At 40.5% G+C, this 21,412-nt stretch overlaps 1 protein-coding gene across 1 annotated transcript in view; it reads left to right on the forward strand.

Moving 5' to 3' along the window:
* Positions 1–21,412, forward strand: part of uvrag (UV radiation resistance associated gene) — a 100,478-nt gene that overhangs the window by 49,872 nt on the left and 29,194 nt on the right. The window contains exon 13 of the mRNA XM_023281855.3: positions 9,266–9,341. Coding sequence (XP_023137623.2) covers positions 9,266–9,341 — 76 coding nt within the window. The remainder of the gene's footprint in view (positions 1–9,265; positions 9,342–21,412) is intronic.

A 21,412-nucleotide genomic window follows, 5' to 3' on the forward strand; every position in this document is an offset into this window, starting at 1 on the left:
ATTTTTAATGGAATATCTACATAGGGGTACAGAGGAACATTTCCAGCAACCATCACTCCTGTGTTCTAATGCTACATTGTGTTAGCTAATGCTGTTGAAAGGCTAATTGATGATTAGAAAACCATTGTGCAATTATGTTAGCACATGAATGGAAGTGTGAGTTTTCATGGAAAACATGAAATTGTCTGGGTGACCCTAAACTTTTGGACAGTAGTGTACATGCAGGATGACGAGCACTGTGATTAAAATGGATAATCATAAAACTAGCAGGGCTGTCTTAATGCACAATGGCTAACAATGGGCCACAATGACAAAGGTTTCTGTGGCGTGTAATGGCATCTGGAAAGAGCTTGCATACTCAAGATGAGACAAGAAACTACAAAGACAGCATTTGTATAACTGAGTAGCTAATCTAACTAAGCTGCTTTTGTGACAAATGTCTATATAATGTGTATAATGCCCGCTGTTATTATTTTGTTTTGCTGGATAATCGATTGTTGATGAATAATGCTACTGGCTATCAAGAAAATTGTTAAAAATTTGTATCCTTAGTAATACTACAACTGTGCATCCTGATTTTGGTAACTGAACTACTTGCACCTGTGACTATCCGACATATAATCCTTCATGTTTTGTTGTAGAAGCGCAGGCTATAGTAGAGCAAGAACATGTTCGTGATTTCTGAGTTAATTGAAGTGTTACAAGCACCAGACTGTTGTAAAAGAAGAATATGTTTCTCTTTTTGAATTTGGCTCATATAATTTTATTCATTTCCATCTGGGAGGTACAGTAATGACTTTACTATGTCAAATGGTAAGATGATTTGCCACAACAAAACCAGTCAAGACCTGTGTTGCTCTAAACTGGACTGCCCTCTAACAGCTGGCACAGACCACAGTTACAAACTGGCCTTGTAAGACTGTTTGAAAGTGAGGTGTGGAAGATGACCAATGTCTGGTACGTGATTTGGCTTTTTGAGGATGTCAGAGTCCACTGATATTGGAGAATTTCTCTAACCAGAAGGATTAAGATTCCAACAACATGTTGCACCCACATTTGTTCTTGTGTAGAGCTCAGTTCCAGTGTGTCTGATTGCATGGAGGAGAAGTGAGGAGATGCGATCCAGATGTCCAGTGTTTGATTGAGACCAGAACTCAGCCATTAAAAAGCAAGAGCTCGTAGAGCCATTCGTCTAACGTATTCAAGAAAATCAGCGTTAAAAAAAAAAAAGCAAAAAATCTTTATCATTGGCCAAAATAGAATGGATTTAAGTGGGATTTACACATCACTGTTTGATACAAACACAAAATAAACTATTGGTGGAGGTGCTGAGTGCCAGGGGAGGAAGGCTAGCTAAAAAGTAGTCTATGAGCTCCCCGAAAAGAGGCTGTTGTTCCGAGACTTCAGCAGTTTCATGTCTTAATCATCCACCATGTGCATAGGAGAAGAGGGGAATTGCCTCTAATCTAGTCTTTCCTGGCTAAACTTGCACAGTTGTGAAACGCAAAAGAACTATGAGGGAGCAGGTCAGGTTCAACACCTTGGTTATGGGGTGACCTATATTACTGGAAGGTACACACACACGGTCTGGCTTTTTATTGTTCCATTTAAATTCATTCAGTATCAGTGCATTAAAGGTCAGTTGACCCACATTACAAGATAATACAAGCCATGAGACTCCTTGTTGTGTCCAGCCGTTCTAGCTATGATTTAATTAAATGTAATATCTTGCTATTCATAAAATGTACAAATGTTCAGTCTGAGATGAAATTCAAGATCAGTATAATTTGGTGCAGTCAATGTTGTTGTTATAAAATTACAATTTTCACTGGGTGCTACAGTAAAAGAGACAAGTTTCAGTTTGGTATTATAGGCTAAATCCTGTTATATAAGCAGTGTGATAGATACGTGTTTGGTAGTGGTTCAGTTGCAGTTACTGCATCCTTCATAGAAGAGATAAATGAGGCGATCAACTTGGGAACTCAGGAAGCTTAAATCAGATTTGAAACTAGCTCATTCTTTACATCTGTATGTCAAGTACAAAGGCACCCAGGGACTGGACAGAATGTTTGCTTGTCTTTTGTGGTTTTCTGCCAAATCATTCAAGGACAATGGCAGGAACGTTATGTTTATAATACCTCTGAAGAAGTCAAGGAGGATCTTCTAGGTTGACAGGATAGTTGCATAAGCAGCCCTTCATCTTGGAGCCATGCTGTTGTGCAGCCTATTCAAGCAGTCTTTGTTCATCCTTCATTAAAATGATAACAAGAAGCATCTGTGCTGAATAGCTTTCTGAAGGATGCTGTAGGTCCAATAGTACGATATACTTGTATTCAGAAAAAAAATGCATATACTTGTAAAACTCATTACATATTTTTTCCCTTACTAACAGTATGTCTTTGAAATGTCAGTATTAGTCTTTCTGTTTGTCGATCGATTAGTCCACTTCTTTAGGCCAGATTGAAGAATGTCAAACTACTGGATGAAGTAGCCCAAAATATTCTTCAGAGAAAAAATCCTACTGATTTTTCTGTAGTGCTGCTATGAAGTTTATACTTTCGTGAAATGTCAAGAACAGTTGGATGGATCTTCATTAAATTTGCTGCAGATTCCCATGGCGGCAAGTGGGTGATTACTGATCAGTTATTGGTAATTCTCTCACCTTTCCCTCATCAATGTTTTGGGGTTTGTGGCTTTGCGAAATGTCTCAACAGCAACTCGTTTGCTTTCATGTTCTGCTCACGATGAAAGCTAATAACATTTCTACCAAACTTGGCTTCTACCTTGATATGATGAAAAACATTTTACTAACTAAACTTTAGCCTTGTCAGTGTGAACATGCCAAAGTTACTGTTTAGCTGAAGTACATGTAGTACAAGCGCCTGGCTACACCCTCACTGAACTACAATGTCTGTAGATTTACCCACTAAACTCCAAGCAGTTTCTGGATGTTTTTTCGCTCCAGTCACATTTTTAACTCACTGTGAGCTAATTTTTCACTGCGATATAAAGTCCTGTGCCGCTATGCAAATAGCACAACCATAGCTAGAAGCAGAGAGAACTCAAACATGTCTCTGTTGTAGTGAAACAAAGTTAAAATGCCATAGATCCCACAAAATTAGCTGGAATTGACATGTACAACAGTTATACAAAAGTCCACTGGGGTTACAAATACTGGAAAAAAATATCCACTTTCTATAGGTATTAAATTATATACAATTTTATGTCTACAAAGAAGATATTTTTTACACTACTCTGCATCGTCATCTCTCTATTTCACTATACTGAATGCATTTTCCAACAACTTGCACCTCTGTATACTGTTTTAGAGTTATGCTCCATTTATTTTACTTATCCAGTATGATTTATTTTCCTCTCAGTCTCTCTCAGTGCCTTCTATCTGGTCAGTGCACAGTCTCTAGTTCACCTGAAAAGTCTCAGATTTTTTGTCACATGACTGTTGGTCCCACCTGAGTCAGTCTTGGCTTCTCGGTTTAGTTAGATGATTTTTTTTAGTGAGACATGTAGAATAAAGGGATTTGGATGAAATACAGTATTTTATTTTGTCTGATTTAACCACACTTCATGTGATTATTCCAAGGAGAGTTAAAATCCAACAATTACTTCTGTTTGCAATTTCTGGTCCTGATAAATCATGTAATTTTGCCAGTTTTCAAAAGAAAACGTGCCTTTCAATCCTGTTTGTAGGTTGTGGGGTTTAGAGGGTCAAAGCAGTAATATTGATTAAAAAATGCAGAGATCTACATGAGGCTGGAATATTAATTCTGATTAGATGTTAGAATATTTTGATTCAAGATCAGATACTGTGTTTCAGAAGCACTTCATATTGAGGTGCTCTGGTAAGCCGTGATCAAGGTAAATCATTCCCCAAGATACATTCAGTCTCCTTAGTCTTATGTTTTTGGTTAATGAGTACTGTGTAGGGTGCTGATCACATCAAGCTCCTCTTCTCCATCTGTGCTTGCAATTAAAACAATGGAAGAAAACAAAGGCAAAAAGAAAATGAGAGTGTAGGGGTTGGGAGCTGGGGTCAGGGGACCCCTGGATATTCTTAAGAGCAGCGATGAAAACCCAGTATGACAGAGCAAGCAACTGCCACATCACTCAGGAGACACTTTAACGGCATAGACCAAGTTGGTGAAATGGTTATACTGGGGTCTTAAGTGCAGCAGCAGTCATTAAAATAGCATGCACTGACAGATGCTCAGTGTAATCATTTCTCAGATATTGAAAATTACAGCTCACTGTGATTTATATAGTAACTACTGCCATTAGAGCCTTGACAGTTGCAAGGCAGGTGTTGTTGTTTTTTAAAGCAAGCCCAAATGATTTATGGTCCCATGCCGTTTGAAATTGCACATTAAAGACATTGTGAAACTCTCAAGCATCCCCCCAGCCCCATTAAAAACAGGGGTGTCAGTACTGGCCAAGCCTTGGCTCCAGCATGTGAGCCAGAACTGTTGTTTTGCACATTTGGAGTATTAATTAGGATGTCTAAACAGGCAAGCTAACACATGTGGAGACTTCAGCCTGTGTATACATTACAGCAGGTCAGTCAGTCACTAGAAGCCTTCCCACCGTATTCCCACAGTAAAGCTAAGCTCGACCACCCACCTGCATAGCTGTCCTCCTTTGCGCTCCTCCATTTAATACGATAGAGCAGGAGGGAAGAAGAGGAGTCCAGCTTACTACAAAATGCTTAAATATACAGGTTTCTATAGTTTGTACAAGAGGCACCCACTGACCTCGTGGCCTTGGTTCTCTAATAGACTGCTTTTAACAGGGCAGCCTATAGAGACATAATTTTTACAGAAAAAATATCTCAGATGGACTCAGTGACCTCCATTTAGACTTTGTCATTGCTGTAAAACTCCAGAAAGCAATGTAAGTTTTAAAGCCCCTGTATGTACACACAAAGCAAAATCCTTTCACGAAGCTTTCACTAAACTCTTCGGGCTGTAGTAACCTCATCTTTTCTCTTTGCACAAATAGCCCTCAAATGTGGCCCTTTAACCGGAGGCTATAAAAGACGTCATGTGCTGCTGACACCTGCTAGTAGGCCCCAGGGGTGCAGTGCAGGGAGACAGTGTAGACACCAGTGGTGAATCAACCAAAGATAAAAGAATTATAACTAAGCCTGCTATTAAAAGATCCCTCAACAGAAATAAAGACAGGGCAAAGAGTGATTTTAAAAAGAAAAGGACACGAAGACAGGGCAATGGACTTCCTATTGCTTCATCTCAACCCTGTAGCTGCATGTTTATTGGTTGTTTCCTCCTTTTAACACAAGTCCCTGCTTTATATTTTCAGGTTGTCTGTGTGAATAATGGGTGTCTAGACCTTGCAGTTAAAGAGCTGGCAGACTGAGGGCATTCATATTCTCACCCGTAAAAACAGGGGATTTTCCTATGGGATGGTGCTTTTGTCTTTTTACTGTGTTGTGGCTCCACACTTATTAATTACATATTTTTGTGTCTGCACATGGAGCCAGCGCAATAACCTCCTGTTGTGAGATCGCTCTGATGAGAAAGAAAGAGAAGAACCATCTTCTTTTATGAGAAAAGAAGAAAAGTGACAGATTTATTTCGGCTCTCAAATCATTGTCATTCTTTTTTCATCTTTTTGTCCAGTACATGCAGAGTTGAATATTAGCTCAATGAAAGGAGATTTCATGTCACAGTAATCAGTCTTTGAATGGACCCTAAAGTGAGTGGGTGTGTTGATTACGGTGCCTGTCATTTTCAGTTTTCTGTGTTAGTTTCGCGGACATGACCCTTCAACAGAGCTGCCACTGAGGAGCGGGGAGCGGGAGAGGGATGTGCTGATGTAAGAAACAGCTTGATTAAGTCAAGTGAAGATATTTGTGCAGGACTGCTGAGATAGAGATGATTCTATTTGATTTTTGTGTACAACATAATTAAAAGAACCAAGTAGATTTTGCAAAAGGTGTAACAGCTGAAGTAGGCATGAGATCATTTACAACATCACAGAATCAAATTGTCTTGAACCAGTGGGAAAGCACAACTAGTGCTACAAACAGTACTTCTCTAGGCCTTTGTGTGAATCTTATCTGGTTTGTGTCTGTTTATTCTGGACCCTCCTTCTTGATGGACAGACAGGGTACTGATTTTGCTTGCATAGTCCTTCAGGATTGTAATTTATTTCATCCTGTGTAGTGTAGAGGACTGTTTCAGTTCATGCCGCTGGCTGAGTGATTAAAAATGGCGTTCAGTGTCCTTTTTCTCTGTTTTCTTATGTCTCTCCCAGATACACACTGGTTACATTTTAACTGTTGTAGGATAAATGATAGTAATGGCTATCTGTCCCCAAGGTCAGAGCTGAAGTAAATGGAAACTGAAAATGGAAAAAGTGACCTTTTTGATGGTAACTCCTGTGGTTTACTTCTTATTTTGTGTGACATTTTCCATCACTGTATGCTCGCTCTGCCGTGGGACAGACCTGGTCAGATTAGATAATAAAACAATTATAAAATGTGCTCACTAACTGAATCATATAGTCCTTTGGCACCTCCTCCCTTCCCTCCATCCTCAGACTTCCTCCCTCTATCCTCCCTGCTGCTGTGTAATAATATATTTGACTGTACTGGACGTCCCCGTGAGGAATTCCTGGTGCTTGGTGAACCGGAGTCTCTCCAGTGTGATTTCAGACACAGTGGACAGCGGTCATTAATCACTTCGCTGTGACGGAGCCTGTGTGTTAGTGTGTGTGTGTGTGTGTGTGTGTGTTGGAAGTGACTCTGTTTTCCTTTACATACGTGTTCATCAGCAAACAAATCCTATCTGTTTGTGGGGAAATGATATTGGGTTTGCCAGTGGTGCGAAGGGAATGCCTGTTGTGTTGTTCTTCCTCTCTCTGGTAGTTATTTCCTAGTGCTGAGATATGACCTCTGGCATGTCGCTTACTCCGTGGGGCCCTGGCTGCATGACCGACAAGTAAATGGCTGTGTGGCCCTCAGGCTACAGCGTCTCACTTTTTACTTACCAGACTTTGCAGCAACATCCTGTTAGATTTCATTCTGGGCCTGCAATGATCTCCATCTGTTAAAGGTTTACTTTTTCAAACTCACCCAGAGTTGCTTTGTAATGCGTGAGTGAGGATGTATTTACAGTGAGCACTGGAACAGAATGTTGTCTGAGATCTCCTGACAGGCTCAGATACGATACAAAACAAACTTGCAAGGCATGAATTAAAGCCAAATCCAAGAAAGAGTCCACGTGTTAAAAGGGTGTGTTAATGTTATCAAGAGCAAATGCTAAAACATGGATGCCATTGAAGATTTGTGGTCTAAGAACATCAAGGTCTCAGTAAAAGGTGGCCTTCACACCAGGGTTGCAGGGCTGTTTGCACGATCTCAGTGGACAGTAGAGGTTCCGTATATTTTCTGCTGTATTTGCCTCTTGCCTCAGACACCTATGGGTCATAGAAAGAGGGGGCAAATATCTGCTCCTACATGGGATTAACAAAAGACTATGACCCAGTCCCCAGGGGCCACACACGGGAAAGAGGCAGTCCGGATGCACATACTCACTAATACACACTCACATACATGCTCACACACACATGCAAACCATTCAGTACAAGTCTACACTTACTGCCCATGGCACACACATCAGAACGCTATCATATAACGCTATCATAACACATTGCAGAGCTATTCAAATGTCAAGCATTTACATTAGATTGACGTTAATAACTTTAATGTGCTGGAAGTGTGTATTATCTGGGAAAACGATATCAGCAGATACTAGATTTTAAATGACTCAGATCAAATCAGAAGGAAAGAAAAATATCCTGATTGGGAGATCATTACAAAATATCCTTGAAATACGTCATTTTAGAGACTTAATTCTAGTAGCAAATGACAACAGTTGAATCAAGTAAGATGTATGTTGTTATCATTTGTTACTGGAGTCAGGATGCGTCAACCTATTTCTTCAAACAGGATTCTGTGTGGCTGTTTTGGCCTTCCTCACATGGCATCAGACAATGACACAAGCTTTCTTAATTTATTTTCAGATGGAAATACTTACCTTTACAATAATAGTTCCCTTGCATGCTGTTTCTGTTTGACAGAACCGTTTTCCTGCCACAACTGCTGCAAGAAAAAAGTTATCAGCTGTTTGTTTGGCAAACTGCATAAATGCTGCATCCACAGTAGAACATCTCATGTTTGTGTTGTTGGACTTTTGTTCCTACAAAGACCGGATGTCTCTTTCATTTGCAGAAATAAACAGTGAAAATCCTCTAAAATGAAGACCTTTTCTTCTTTAAAAGCACAGTTCAAGTTTTTGGGCGAGAGGTTAAGCATGGGATTAGGTATGGGTTGCTCGGAAAGGTTAAGATGACGAATTCAGAGATGGAGTCTTGATACAGCTATGATATAAATGTAGATATACAAAGCCATCGTAAGTGTGTATATGCAAATTGGTCTGTGTATGTGTGTGTTTTATCAGACCAAAGCCCTGCTCTGTCTGAAGCTGGTTTCCCAATATACTGTAGCCCTCTCAGTGAGAGATCTGCAGACATAAGCACATAATGACAGGAAGGGATGAGTCCAGCCATATTTCCCTGGTAGTAAAGAGAACTTTCCCGCACTGTATGTCAGCATACTCCCCTCAGTACCCTCCCCAGCACCTTGGGCTATCTTCCCTGTCCTTCGTGAGCATTCTGTGCAGTCCTGTCTAAGACATCTGACTGGCAGCGATGGGACTTTCCCACAACGCTGACAGGAAAAGTTGTCTTTGTTCCTGCTCAGAGGCAGATGGACAGACTGGACGCCTCTGCTGCTGTTTGATATTTCAGCTTAACAAGGTAAAGAGGTGGGAGCTGTGGGTTGGGATCATAGACCCAGACCCAGCTTCTTTAGTCATCTGTGAGTGTTAGCCACTGTAAACGCTGCTGGCTACGTGAACGGACTCTTTCTACACTGCGAAACAATTATTACCTGTTGCAGAGCCGCGAAGCAGCAGTTGTTTGAATCCCTCAAAGTAAAATTAACAAGCAGTGAGCCCCCTTGTCATCCAGCAATCTTTTATTGAGATTTTCGCATGGATAGAGGTGCAGTATATTATGATACATTGTTTGGATATATGCTATTGGAAATCCATTTATCTTGCAGAGGGTCTTAACACCTCTGTTTCCAGACTGTTAGTAACGCACCATGAGGGCAAATCACCTGTTCCTGTTTAACTCTAAGTTTTTCTTTCTCTCCTGTCTTTTACAGATTCCCTTTGTACCCCAGAGGAGAGAGGTTTCATTTTGAGTACGGTGTCTACTTACTCAACAAGAACATTGCCCAGGTATTCTATGGACACACATTAGTTGCACGTTTGCCATGCCAGAAGAAATTAACCCTTAACTCTTCTCGTTTAGTGGAACACTTCAGGTTATTATTCTCTAGTCTGTAGTTTTGGATCTATGCTGACTGTACTGAGGACAGATAAATTCCCACAGCTCAGGGTGTTAAAGTTTACATGGCAGTCCAGACATGCAAAAGCACTCCTCCTGTCTCTTTCATTAAGTTCCTGAATATGCTATTTAGAGTGTAGGAACATGTCCTGCACATACATTCACTTTTACACATGCACAAACGTGTTGAGTCGCTTTAAACGTTGCTAGTACATTTCTCTTATCATCAACTAATCCCATGAAAAGTCCAAAACTGACTCACACAGTCTTTCTTTTGCTTACTGAAGTTACAATTTTTTAACAATTGGACATTTCAGGTCCACAAATTTTTTTGAAAAGGCTGCTTAAATTCCTAAAACAGCTGGACCGGTATGTTTTTAGTAATTGCTAATTCTGTAAGTGTGTTAGCATGCTGAGGGCACCACTGTGCTCAGTATAGCCTCATATAGTCACTAGCATGACTTTAGAGTCCTGTTTATATTTTCTAGACATCAACAGAGTAAGCACAGAATAATAAACTGTATCAAGCTTGAACTGCAAAAAAATACTTCATGGTATGACTGATTTGTTATTACTCCACCAAGGAACGTGGTGGAGTTATGTGACAATCGGGGTTGGTTTGTCTGTCTCTCTGTCTGTTAGCAACATTATTAAAAAACGGACTAACGGATATGAATGAAATTTTCAAGGAAAGTCAGAAATCACACAAGGACCAAGTGATTAGGTTTGGGCAGTGATGTGCCTTATAGTCTGGATCCACAAATTTGTTAAGGATTTCCATAACATTGCGAGACAGCGGTGCGGCGTCACTGTCACTATGACAACAAGTGAACACTACGTCAGCTGCCAATTGCGATCCTACTATAAATCGACCGCTGCGGACCAGGAATTGTTTAAAGATTTTGTCCATACATACAACAGCTGAGCAGTCTTGGCGGAGTACTGCGATCTCTGAGTGCTTCTCTTGTTGATTTTGTGCTTTTCATGTGATATGTGGAACTCTTGACCTATCTGTGCTTGTTAAAGTAAGCTTAATGTGCTGACCTTGGTGACTCCCTTCGTTGATCCCTGAGACATTCAACACCATTTTTTTTTTAACAATTTGCATTCCATTCCCTGTTTTCCTCCTTGTCCAGGCGGGAATTAAGGGCCTCTTTACTGAATAAGACTCGGCAATTAGCGTAGGCAGGTGGCTGACTTCAAACCACTGCACTTTGGGAGGTTTTAGTTCTAATACCAGACCGCAAGCTTGTAGCCAGCTTCCAATATGCCATCTTCCCACCAGCATTGAAGAATAAGAAAAAGAGTAAGATAGGGAAGCATTTCAGGCAGCAAAGGAAAATAAGTGCTTTCTGAAACCACCAAAGGGAATGACAAAACGGCCAAAGTCTCACTGGATATAGTATGTTATTTTTCTAAATTTGTGTGTATTCACTTCAAAGTGGAAGCCATTATTCAAGTTTGGTACTGTAATGCACATTGTTAGCTTGGTGCTCGTTGCTGAATAACACCACACTATCGTCTGACACTCATTCCATCACTGTGTGTCAATCCAAGTACTCTCATGTCAGAGTTGAAATATTAGCTGGGCTGTGAGGTTGGTAGCATTCTCTAGAATTTACTGTGCTGTAATAACTGTCAAAGTGAGCATACGCACAAGTGTTTGACTGCTCAAATGTGCACATGCGTTCCCACCACTCGACTTGAACAGACACAACCTTTAAAACCCCTTAAAATATGGCCAAAGATTTGCAGCAAAGCTCAAGGTTTTTTTTTGTAGGAAGTTCATCTGATATTTTTCTACAAAATATTATGCACTGACAAGTTGTGAATTTAAAGCTAATGCTGGAAGTCAGATAAACAGTAAGTGTTAAGAGAAAAATAAAAATTAAGTGATACAAATCAGACATAAAGCAAGTGTAACAAATCAAATCTATTCTAAAGTTTAAAAAAAATGTACATACTGGCAGGAATGTGCAAATTGTCTGACAAGGAATAGACAAAACCTCAAAAACATTATCCTAAAAGTTAAATGCATTGTACTTTTCCATAATATACAAGTTAGGGTGCCAGGTATTAAGCTATCTCCAGATGTTAAACAAGCGGAAATAGCTTATTCTGACTGTGCAATAGGTAATTAAAGTCAGAATATTTTGTTTAAAAGCGTATATAATACGCAAACTGTGCTGTATTTACGCACCAAAGAAAAATAGAGACAGATTTAAATGTGCATTTCACATGTAGAACATTTGGCATCTCCTGCCTTTCAACTCATATAGCACCTGATCGTAATCCTTTTTATCGAAGCCACACATTATGATCTAAGCTTTCTTAGATTTCTATTTCACCCACCTTAACCATGTGGTGTTATGAGATGTAACACCGCATGCTCAGCCTTTCTGAAAGTTTAATTTGCCGACTGATAGAAGACACATGTAAGCAGCTTGAGGAGTGATATTTTTGATTGAAATTGACATATCTATAATAAAATCTAAACATTGCTGAATTTGTTGTGCCAAAATGATCTGTCGAGACAGAGAGAGAAAAACAAATTCACACTTTAAGTTTTCATAAAATTGGCTCTCTCAGAAACCCAGTGTATATCTGGTGCTTCAAAGGAATCTGTTCCACTGGAGATGAAAAATGGGATCCAGACAACAGGACGTCCTCACCAACCAATTCAAATTTAAAGTTTTGAACCCAGATGGAAACAATCAGCCGTAACACAGGTGGGCACAGTGAGGAGTGCATGATAACTTTGTAAGAGGAATTTGTGGAATGATGGATTAATAAAAAGCACAGCATACTTACAGTTTTTTGTGAGTATGTAACCCCTGTGGCAGCTTATTTCTGTAGTGACAGAAAGGATGTACTGCAAACTGAATGTGACCCTTGCAGATATAAATAACCAAATTGAGGATGTTGCATTTACTAAAGCTGAAGTAATACTAGACATTCTGCTTTCAACAGCTCACGAAAACATCAGTACTTTTGCGGGGTGAAATTTCAGCTTCATTTAAAGCTCCACATTTTCACTTTTCCATGTGTGCCAGATTCCATCCACGTTATGGATGAGTTATCAAGTTGTCTCAGAAACAATGTAATTTTCCCTCATGAGAAATCAGACACCATATGACAGTGATAATAGACCATTGTTTCAAAACTGAAGAAGCGGTAAACATGTCCCATTTGATAAAGGAGAACCCACTGCAACAAAATCTTCCCCATCCCACTTAGTTGATTTCTGTGTGCCGTATTAAATTCTTCACTCCTCTGTGTCTGATTTTTCAGTTTTTGTTAAGATTTAGGAAGTTAAGCCTGAAAAATGCATGAAAAAAACAGAGCTCTTTTAAGCTACATGTAATTCATCCTTTTAAATCTAATTAGTATTCCTTAACTGTGTTGTTCTCAACTCCTTTATCAGGGACGTTGACTTTCACTCGTCTGTTGTGTGTTTCTCGTTAATTTACTGGGGCTTTTATAGGAAATGGCTGCTGTGTTGACCCGAACACTTGAGGTTTGAGGCTTTTTATTATTGCTGATATGATTTAGAAACGGACAATATTTTAGTTGAGGCAGACAGATATTATTTAGATAGTGGTTTTTGATTTTTTTCTTTGTGTCTTTAAGTTTATCCAGCCATATCGTGCAGTCATTGCACAGCTTGCCTGTTGTCTGGCTTCATGATACAAAGCAGAGGTCTGGTTTCACAGCAGGACCAGTTGAAGGTCTGATTGGCTGGTTTGGTGACTGACTGGAGCCTGGGTGGGAGACATTAGCTGTCTATCTCTTATTAAATTGCCCTGTGTGACTGTTTGAAAGTGATACAGGGAAGCTGGCGAAGGATCAGGGCCACAGCGGGACGACGCTGCTTTGATGTGGCAGAAGGAAAAGTTGGACTTTATTAGGCCTCGTGACATGACGCCAGGGGGAAAGATGGGGAGGTTGCTTGGAGCACCCTGGATGTCAGGTGGTAACAGACTCCCATGTTGCTAATTCACTTTAATTTGTTTGACAAAGAGAAGTTAAGAAAGGCTTCAAGGAATGTTTGGCCTGACGCCCAGTCATTCTCTCCAGCTCCCTCTTATATCTTGTGCAATCCGTAAATATTGCCAAATTCACAATGCCTGAGTAAGTCAAACATGTTAGTGCCGAGACTCTGCCGTTTTAGTTAACATACATATTTTCTCTTTGGTCCAAGTTGAACCAGTACCGAAACTTGAACGCAATTTAGAGAGAATGGTATTTTCTCTCAGCCTAGTTGTTAAATGAATGGCATCTGGCTGCTGCTTTTTGTCAAAGTATTTGGCTGCAGATATGTAGCTGGGCCTGAAATACCCATCCACAGGGGGGCACAAATGTTAAACCTGCCATTCCCCCTTTCACAGAGACAAATTAGCCAAGTTAGTGTGGCTGACTCCAAAGGAAAAGCAGCAGCCTTTTGTCTGGAGGAGAGCCATGTGCTGCATTTACTTACTCCCTGTGTTATCCGCTCGGCTATGTTGTTGAAAAAAAGGCATGTGGGGCTGATTAGATGACAACTGATGCTACACAAAATCTTTAGGTTTTTAGGAGAAGGGGGTTGGCTCAACAATTAGTCCTCAGTCACTACGCTTGGTGTATCATATTTTGTGGGCCTCAGGCGCAGGAAACCAAGTATCAGGAATTAAAACACAGTAAATCTGTTGCGGCCCAACCAGGTCACCTCTGGGTTCACCTTTGTTTCTGTCTACTGGGGAAAGTCGTCTGTAGTCTCCCACCTTCCAAGTCTTGGGGCGATTTCACACCATGATCTACAGGCAGAGTGCCATACTGGTGGTCTGGTGCATACGTCAGAGAGCCTGCTGCCATTAAGAGCGGCAACTGTGGCTCCATAAAACACAGCTATGACTCATGGGGGAGTCTACTGTATTTAGTGGTTAGTTGAGGTGGCAGCAAGCGGAACAGGAGCTGGTTGACTAGAGGTATTCTTGGTGAAGCTATTTGGAAAGGTATTGGTATAAGAATAACTTTTGCGTACAAATTACAATAATAATCAACAGAGGTGGTGTGTAGATAACCATTGAATTTTGCATTTAAACTGTGCATTACTTAGCATTGATGTATAGGATTGATGACATCAAGTATTTAACATAGCCTGTAAATCAGTGCTGTGCATTATGCATAAATTTCACTCAGTGAAGTCTATCAGCAAAAAGGATAAATTTGCTGTGAAATTAATGCAGAGCCTAAAACTGGGTGTTAAGTGTGAAACGAATGAAAAATGCAAGCTCACACACAACAAAGGTCCTGAGCCAGATTTTGACTCAGAATGTTGTGGTTAGGCTGTATGATCCACAGGCTGCTGAGCCCAAATTGTAAAAATGTAATTTTCAATAATCTCAGCCTTACAGGGAGACGTTGTTGATTTGGATACAATACAGCGAGAGAAACTGTCATTTTCCTGCACTGAAACTGAGGTTAAACAAAAGTCTGAGTGATTTGTAAATAAAGTGAGTTGGCTCGAGAGGTCTGTTTGCTATTATGTATATATTGGGAAAAAAAGAACATGGGAATATATGGTATGTGTCATCAGCTTTAGTGAGGTGATTGCATGCATTTACCTCCTCCTTTCTTTTGTTCGCTCTTGTCTCTTCCTCATCCGTTTTATCTTTGTTAAATCCACATGCTGTATTCCAAACTCAAGGCCCTGCCTTCATCTCTTCACCTCAGTGACAAAGCCTGTGACCTCAGTCGAAAGAGATACGACAAAGTCTTGGCATAGACCTTTGTGGCCATTAGCTCATGTGATTGGGCTTCAATAGAAACCATATGACCCAGACAAAGACAGGCAAAAAGTGAACATTATGCAGCTTCCTTCCACCTCATAACTCCATTCCACCCCAGACTGAGTTGTCAAAATGGTTAAAATTCCCCAGTGAAAACTCTCTCCAGGGATTAGCTTATTTCCTCTGTTCTATAGTAATGTGGATGTTGGAGATGGTACAGAGTCTACAACTGGGTTTTGTGAAAACAGCTGACTCACTATAATGAAATGTAGATTATTTGTGTGTTTTTCCACAGCCGTCATACTTTTGCACGGTTGTGTGTTTACTCTGTTGGATCAGAAACGACTGTGTGCAATGAGTGATTCTGTAGTAATGCAGAATGTAAATGATCAAAATATGGCATTTGCTCCCTAGTGTTTTATATGTTCACTGTAAATGCACTTTAATCTAATTTATTTTGCCACATCTTGGAAGCATTGCTTCAGTTTCATCATCAAACACACCTGGATGAGGTAGCAATAAGACTATGATATATAAGCTCACATTTGAAGCTACCAAAGAGCATTTTATGTGAAAAATGATAGCTGACAGGGATTCATCATTGGATCTCATTGCTCCCAAAAGAAAAAATTTCCTGTATGTGTTCATGTCTGCAGTATTTATCCCCTTCAGCCTGTTTCTCAGCTGGCCCTTTCTTAGAATTGGAATACTTTTAGACACAACTATTCCAGGTTTCCCTCAGAAGCCTGCTGGCCTTCTGTCTCTTTGTCCAACTGAGGCTTGCGGTTTGTGACTCACTTCTTGGTGCGTTCCAATGAACATTCTAGAAAAAAAAAAAACGAAAGAAAAACAGGCGATTACATCTCCACTGTCCCCCCTGAACAACAGCGGTCATTCTTCTGCCCAGACGCCTCTGCGCAAACCTCATCTCAACAAACAGACCCCTCAATGTTCAGAAGTCATAATGCAGCCCACTGTATGCTGTTTGTTTACCTGAACCCTGGACCACGGTTCCCAAGGCTCTGCCACTATCTTTACCCTAAGACAGACAAGGCCTGGAAGTAATCAGGGCACTTCAACTGCCTGCTGCCACTCATTGTCTTCATCCTGCCATAACAGCCACATCCGTTTTCCATTTTCCAGGGATTGATATGATAAAACACATAATGGGCGGGACAGGCACCAGAAAATACAGCACTAACTCAACGTAGCATGCCTCACTTTCACCCGAAACATGAAAGAAGAAAGAAGAAATGAGGTTCCAGGTGAAATTCTCTTCTAGGCCAAGCCATAAACGTGTCTGTTTTTGCTTTAGCTCCGTAAAGTATAGCTTGATTTCTTATGCTTTGAGCATCATTTCCCACATGGCCACATGCTGTACAAATGTTGGATAATCATCTCCTTCCATCTAATAGAGGATAAGTTATAGGGCCTTCGTCTGACAATGTGTTTTGTGTTTAGACGCCATTAAGGTGCCACTCTTAACAAGATCTCTTTACTCCGTTGACAGTAAAAAGCACTTCATTAGTGTACTTTATTTATCACATTTCAAGCAAGAAATTATTTCTGGCAGGTTATAAGTGGGTAAAATTGAGAGTGGTATGGGTTGTATTGTGAGATTGTTAACAGCCTGACATGAGTGGAGACGGTTGGCTGATGGCTGTCTGCTGCTCTCCCCTCGCTGATGATTAATGCAAAGAGGGAGGAAAGAAGACGGGAAGTCACAGTTCTCATGGTTTTGGACATAAGATTAGATCTGTCAAAAGCCTACATTGCTTGGTTCTGTATACAGTTTGGATTGCACATTGTATATATTGGACAGACACAATCTGAATTATTATGATAATAGGATGTATGTTTGCATTAAATAATGATTCAGATTATATTTTAATTATTCCCATATGTGAAAGTACGTTCATCTGCCTTATAATTGCAGTGTAATTATTTTTAATTGTAATTTATAGTAACTTTAGTTAGACAAATCTTTCATCTGGGTTAAATTGTGTTATAGATGTTAACAATGAATTTTTACTAATATTATTCTTTTGTATATTTTACTAAAAATGGCATGTCTAAATCTATTCATACCCCTCAAATTGTCACAAACGTTTTAGATAAAGCAGCTTCAGTACCATTCCAAATGGCTCTGGTAATGTCAAAGTTGTTTTACAGCATTCTGTTACAGTATAAATTTAGAACAGCTCATGCAGTTCTTCTCTAGTCAGTCGCTAGTCAATTGCAAGTCATAGCTAAAACCAAGAGCTTAGTGAGCTTGTTATTATAGTACATCGCTGAGAGAAAGTTGTGCGTTATGGCTGTTCACGAGATGGAAAAAAGCTATAAAGTCATATCTAAGTGTTTCAAGTGCCAATGGGCAGAGTGCAAAGCAGAATCAAACATACAAGGAGTTCCGCACTGTGAGAAATCTCAAAAGGTAGGAAGACAAAAGTGGCAAGAAAGGTGGTGCATGAGGCTAAGAAGAATCTAAGGATCACCACCCACACCATCCTGATGAATCGGAGCAATTTTGGTTGCAACATCTCAGTCAGACTCTCAGCAGACACTGGAAAAAGCCCTGAACAAAAAAAAGAAAGCTATTGGTCACCACCTCTGTGGTCGGATGAGATAAAAATGGAGTTGTTTGGCCACAGGGAAGAAAGAAAGGAGAAGCATTCAAATCCCAAGAGCACCACCCCCACAGCCAGGCATGGTGTTGAGAGTGTAATACTTTGGGAGTGTTATTCAGGTTATGCATGAGGTAACTCTGTCAAAGTAAATGGCATCATGAGAAAAGAGGATGACATTAGGATTCTGGAGAAAAACGTTAAGCAGTCTGCAGAAAACATGTCCTTGGGCAGCATTGGACCTTTCAACAAGACAGTGATCAAAAACATACAGCCAGAGTGCTAAAGAAATGCTTAAAACAAATATGAACATTTTGGAGTGACTCAGAGTCCAGACCTGAATCCAATTGAGAATCTGTGGAGGAACTGAAGACAAAAGCGATGGCAAGGAAACCTTCAACCTCAAAGGCCTGGAGAGTGTCACAAAGAGGAGTGAAAAAAAATCCCAGTGGAGATGTGAAAGAAAGCTTGGCAGTGATTATTCGAATGGTTTAATTGATATGGTGGAAAATAAAGGGTTTCCCACTCAACAAGTTGAGCAGGCGACCCATAAACGGGGGCTATAGACCCATGGCCATTTACTGCATGTCTTTCCCCCACTCTTCTCCCCATGTTTCCTGTCTCTCTCGTCACTGTGGGCTATAATAAAAATAAAAAGGCACCAAAAAATAACTTTAAAAAAAAAGAAATATGCAAAATTTATCATGAAAATTTCTAATACAATATATTACCATATTTTTCACTTGTTGAAAAAATGCCTATGCCATTCCTAACGAGAAGAAGCCTATTGCTCAAATAAAAACTAATCATAAACCAAAATGAGGCATGGGTGCGAATAACTTTGGCCTTGACTAAATATAATCAAATTAGATGTAGCTGTAATCACTGCTGCTCCTGTGCAAAACTGTACTGATAAATGTTTCGACACAAGAACTGGGAGCTACCTGTGGTCTGTGTATGTTGGCTAAGGCAGATATGTGAGGAGAAACCTGACCAGCTCAGTGCACTGTTGTAGTACAAGACGAACAGCTACAGAGAAATGACATTTACATAAGAATTGTTTTTTCTGTTCGGAACTAACAGCCGGCAGGGAAAATAAACTCTTGAAGATTTAGTCGTCCCGTGTTTCTCTGAAACTCCTTGCTAAAGCTATTTATTAACCAGGCCCGGGCTTTAACGTACTCCTCTCTTTCCCCGTGGGTTTTCATAGCCTGACTGTGTGGTCCCTGTTTTCCATCACAAACGTTTGTTGTTAGCTACAGCTTGCATCCACTGCCACTTATTGGCCAGAGAAAGTTGTTGGTGGGACCCTTTTTACAGCCAGAAGTAGAAGCACCCTTTTCCATAAACAAATATTTACCACATACTGCTATATCAGGGAGATTGTGGATTGCCGGTAGTATCCCTGTGGTGTGGTGCTTGCGGAGTTTTAACCAGACAGGCTCAGGCACTTGAGGAGAGAAGAATGGAATTAATGGATGCTGCAGAACTGACCAATACAATGAAGAGAGCCGTCTTTGTAGTCTGTCAGCTCCTTCTTGCCATCAGCCAGAAGTTGCGATTTACAAGCAGGTCTCAGACCGCACTTCTAAGTGTATGTCACTGTTCCGTGGTTTCCACTTAAGGGCGTGTGTACGTAGTGAGGCCGTCAGTGCGCTGCGATTATGCCTGAGCTCTAGGGTTTTATGGGAATTCCTCTGGACAGCCACCTATGACTTTATGAAACACTTAAATTCGTCTAATTGAATTTCCACATTTTGTGGTTGGTAGTTCCAGGTTTGTCCATCACCGCAGAGAGGTACCAGAGGAGCTACTTCCACTAAATATAAGGGTGAAAGTAAATGTTAATCCTGTGTCTGTGTGCAAGTGAAAGTGAGTGATTGGAAAGAATTTCATAGGCGCAAAAGTGTTGGTTATTTAGGCCTTGACCAAAGTGTCTCCAGGTAGTCGAGTCAAGTTAAAATGTTATGTTATTTGCAGAGATTGATGAGGGCGAAGACATCATCAGACAGAGAGGACCCTATACATGTATGACGTATTTAATCTTAAAAAGAAAATATCTGAATTAATAGGTTGAGATCCACAGATGATATGTTAAGCCACATGTTTCATTTGCTATGGATCATCTTTTATAATCAATCAGTGCCGTCATGGTGTGGTTATCTCAGAGCGTGTTTTCCCCGCAGGTCAGGCTGTGGATTTCTCTGGCAAAATGTTCTAAAAATGTGGGGTTTGCTGTGATACTGGGTGTTTAGAGAGTGTTGGCCGCCCTGCTCCATCATTTTCTTAATAATGCGTCTGCAGTTTCCAGCTGGTTGGAATTTGTAGCCGAGGCCTGTTTGTTTGGAGACTGCTCTGCTCGTCTCACTACATGCTATAGCACACTGTTTTAGCACCAAGGCCTCTCTGAAGTCTGTCCACTCCCTGACTTCTCCTCTGTTGCATGATAACTCCTCAGCAGATAAAAGGAAAGAGAAAAGCCCATCAGACAGTCCACAGATTATTTTTCACTGGGGGCTTTATCACTTCCTTTGATCGTGGTTATGTCATTGTGTTTTACAGCATGGCCAGCCAAGCGTCTATTCTAGAGCCTCTACCCACTTGTCATAAGAATGGAGAGGGCAGAGACTACATTTATTTTTTGTCAGCAAGTTTAGAAAAACATTTTTTTCTTGTTAATTCTTCCATCCTGTGTTCTGCCACTAGGTTGTTTGCGAGTCGAGGTATTCAGTCATGAGTGCAGGCCGTATTGCAGTACAATGACATTAAACAGCTCTTAGAATAAAACAATGCTGGCCCCAGCTGGTCAGTATTTGAAAAAATATCAGGCATCCTGGCTCTGTGTTAATTCCTCTATCCAGTGCTGTTCCTGTGTTCATGTGGAATTCATTACGGCCCTTTGACTCTGTCCGATCAGCAGCTTTTCATCTGAATTAACACAGCAGCTGTGGACCACAAAGTCCTTTCAGTGGTGCTCATTGTCGAGTTCAGAGAGTCAACGAGTTTTTCTCTAGTTTTGGTTTGTCCAGTTAATCTTAGAATTAGTTTTTTTCTCTGAATGTCAGTTGTTCCAACACTCCTCTCTGTCTTGTAAAGTGTCACCTCATTAGGGTCGTGTCTCTCTATCAACCTCTGAGGTCAGCTAGCATTACTTGGCCAGGAAGAGAGGATATAGGTGGGGTGTCCTCGCTGTCATGTCATCATCTCTGCCATCCAGCCACAGCTTTTTCTTTATTAATGAAGCGTCTGTGATGAGTCCAGGCCTGTTGTCCCAGAGGTCACATAACCATTTTACAGTTATTGGAGTAAAGGGGCTAAGTGGCTCATGAAAGCGCCTGTTAAATAAACACCAGCTCAAGTTAAAAAGGAGGCTGTGAAGGGGTTTCTTTTTTTCTTTTCCTTTAAAATAATTAGTGTAAGCTGCATTCTATGAGTCCAAAGCACATATTTCCCAAGTTATTACCTGTGTGTAGAATGTTAGCACGATCCTGAGACAAGTTAAAATTCACAGAACTTACAGATACCTACAGCTTAGACTTATGTGATGGGAAGAGAGTCAAGATATAATAC

This window comes from Amphiprion ocellaris, chromosome 14, assembly GCF_022539595.1.
Source record: "Amphiprion ocellaris isolate individual 3 ecotype Okinawa chromosome 14, ASM2253959v1, whole genome shotgun sequence".
In the NCBI taxonomy this organism is placed as follows: Eukaryota; Metazoa; Chordata; class Actinopteri; family Pomacentridae; genus Amphiprion; species Amphiprion ocellaris.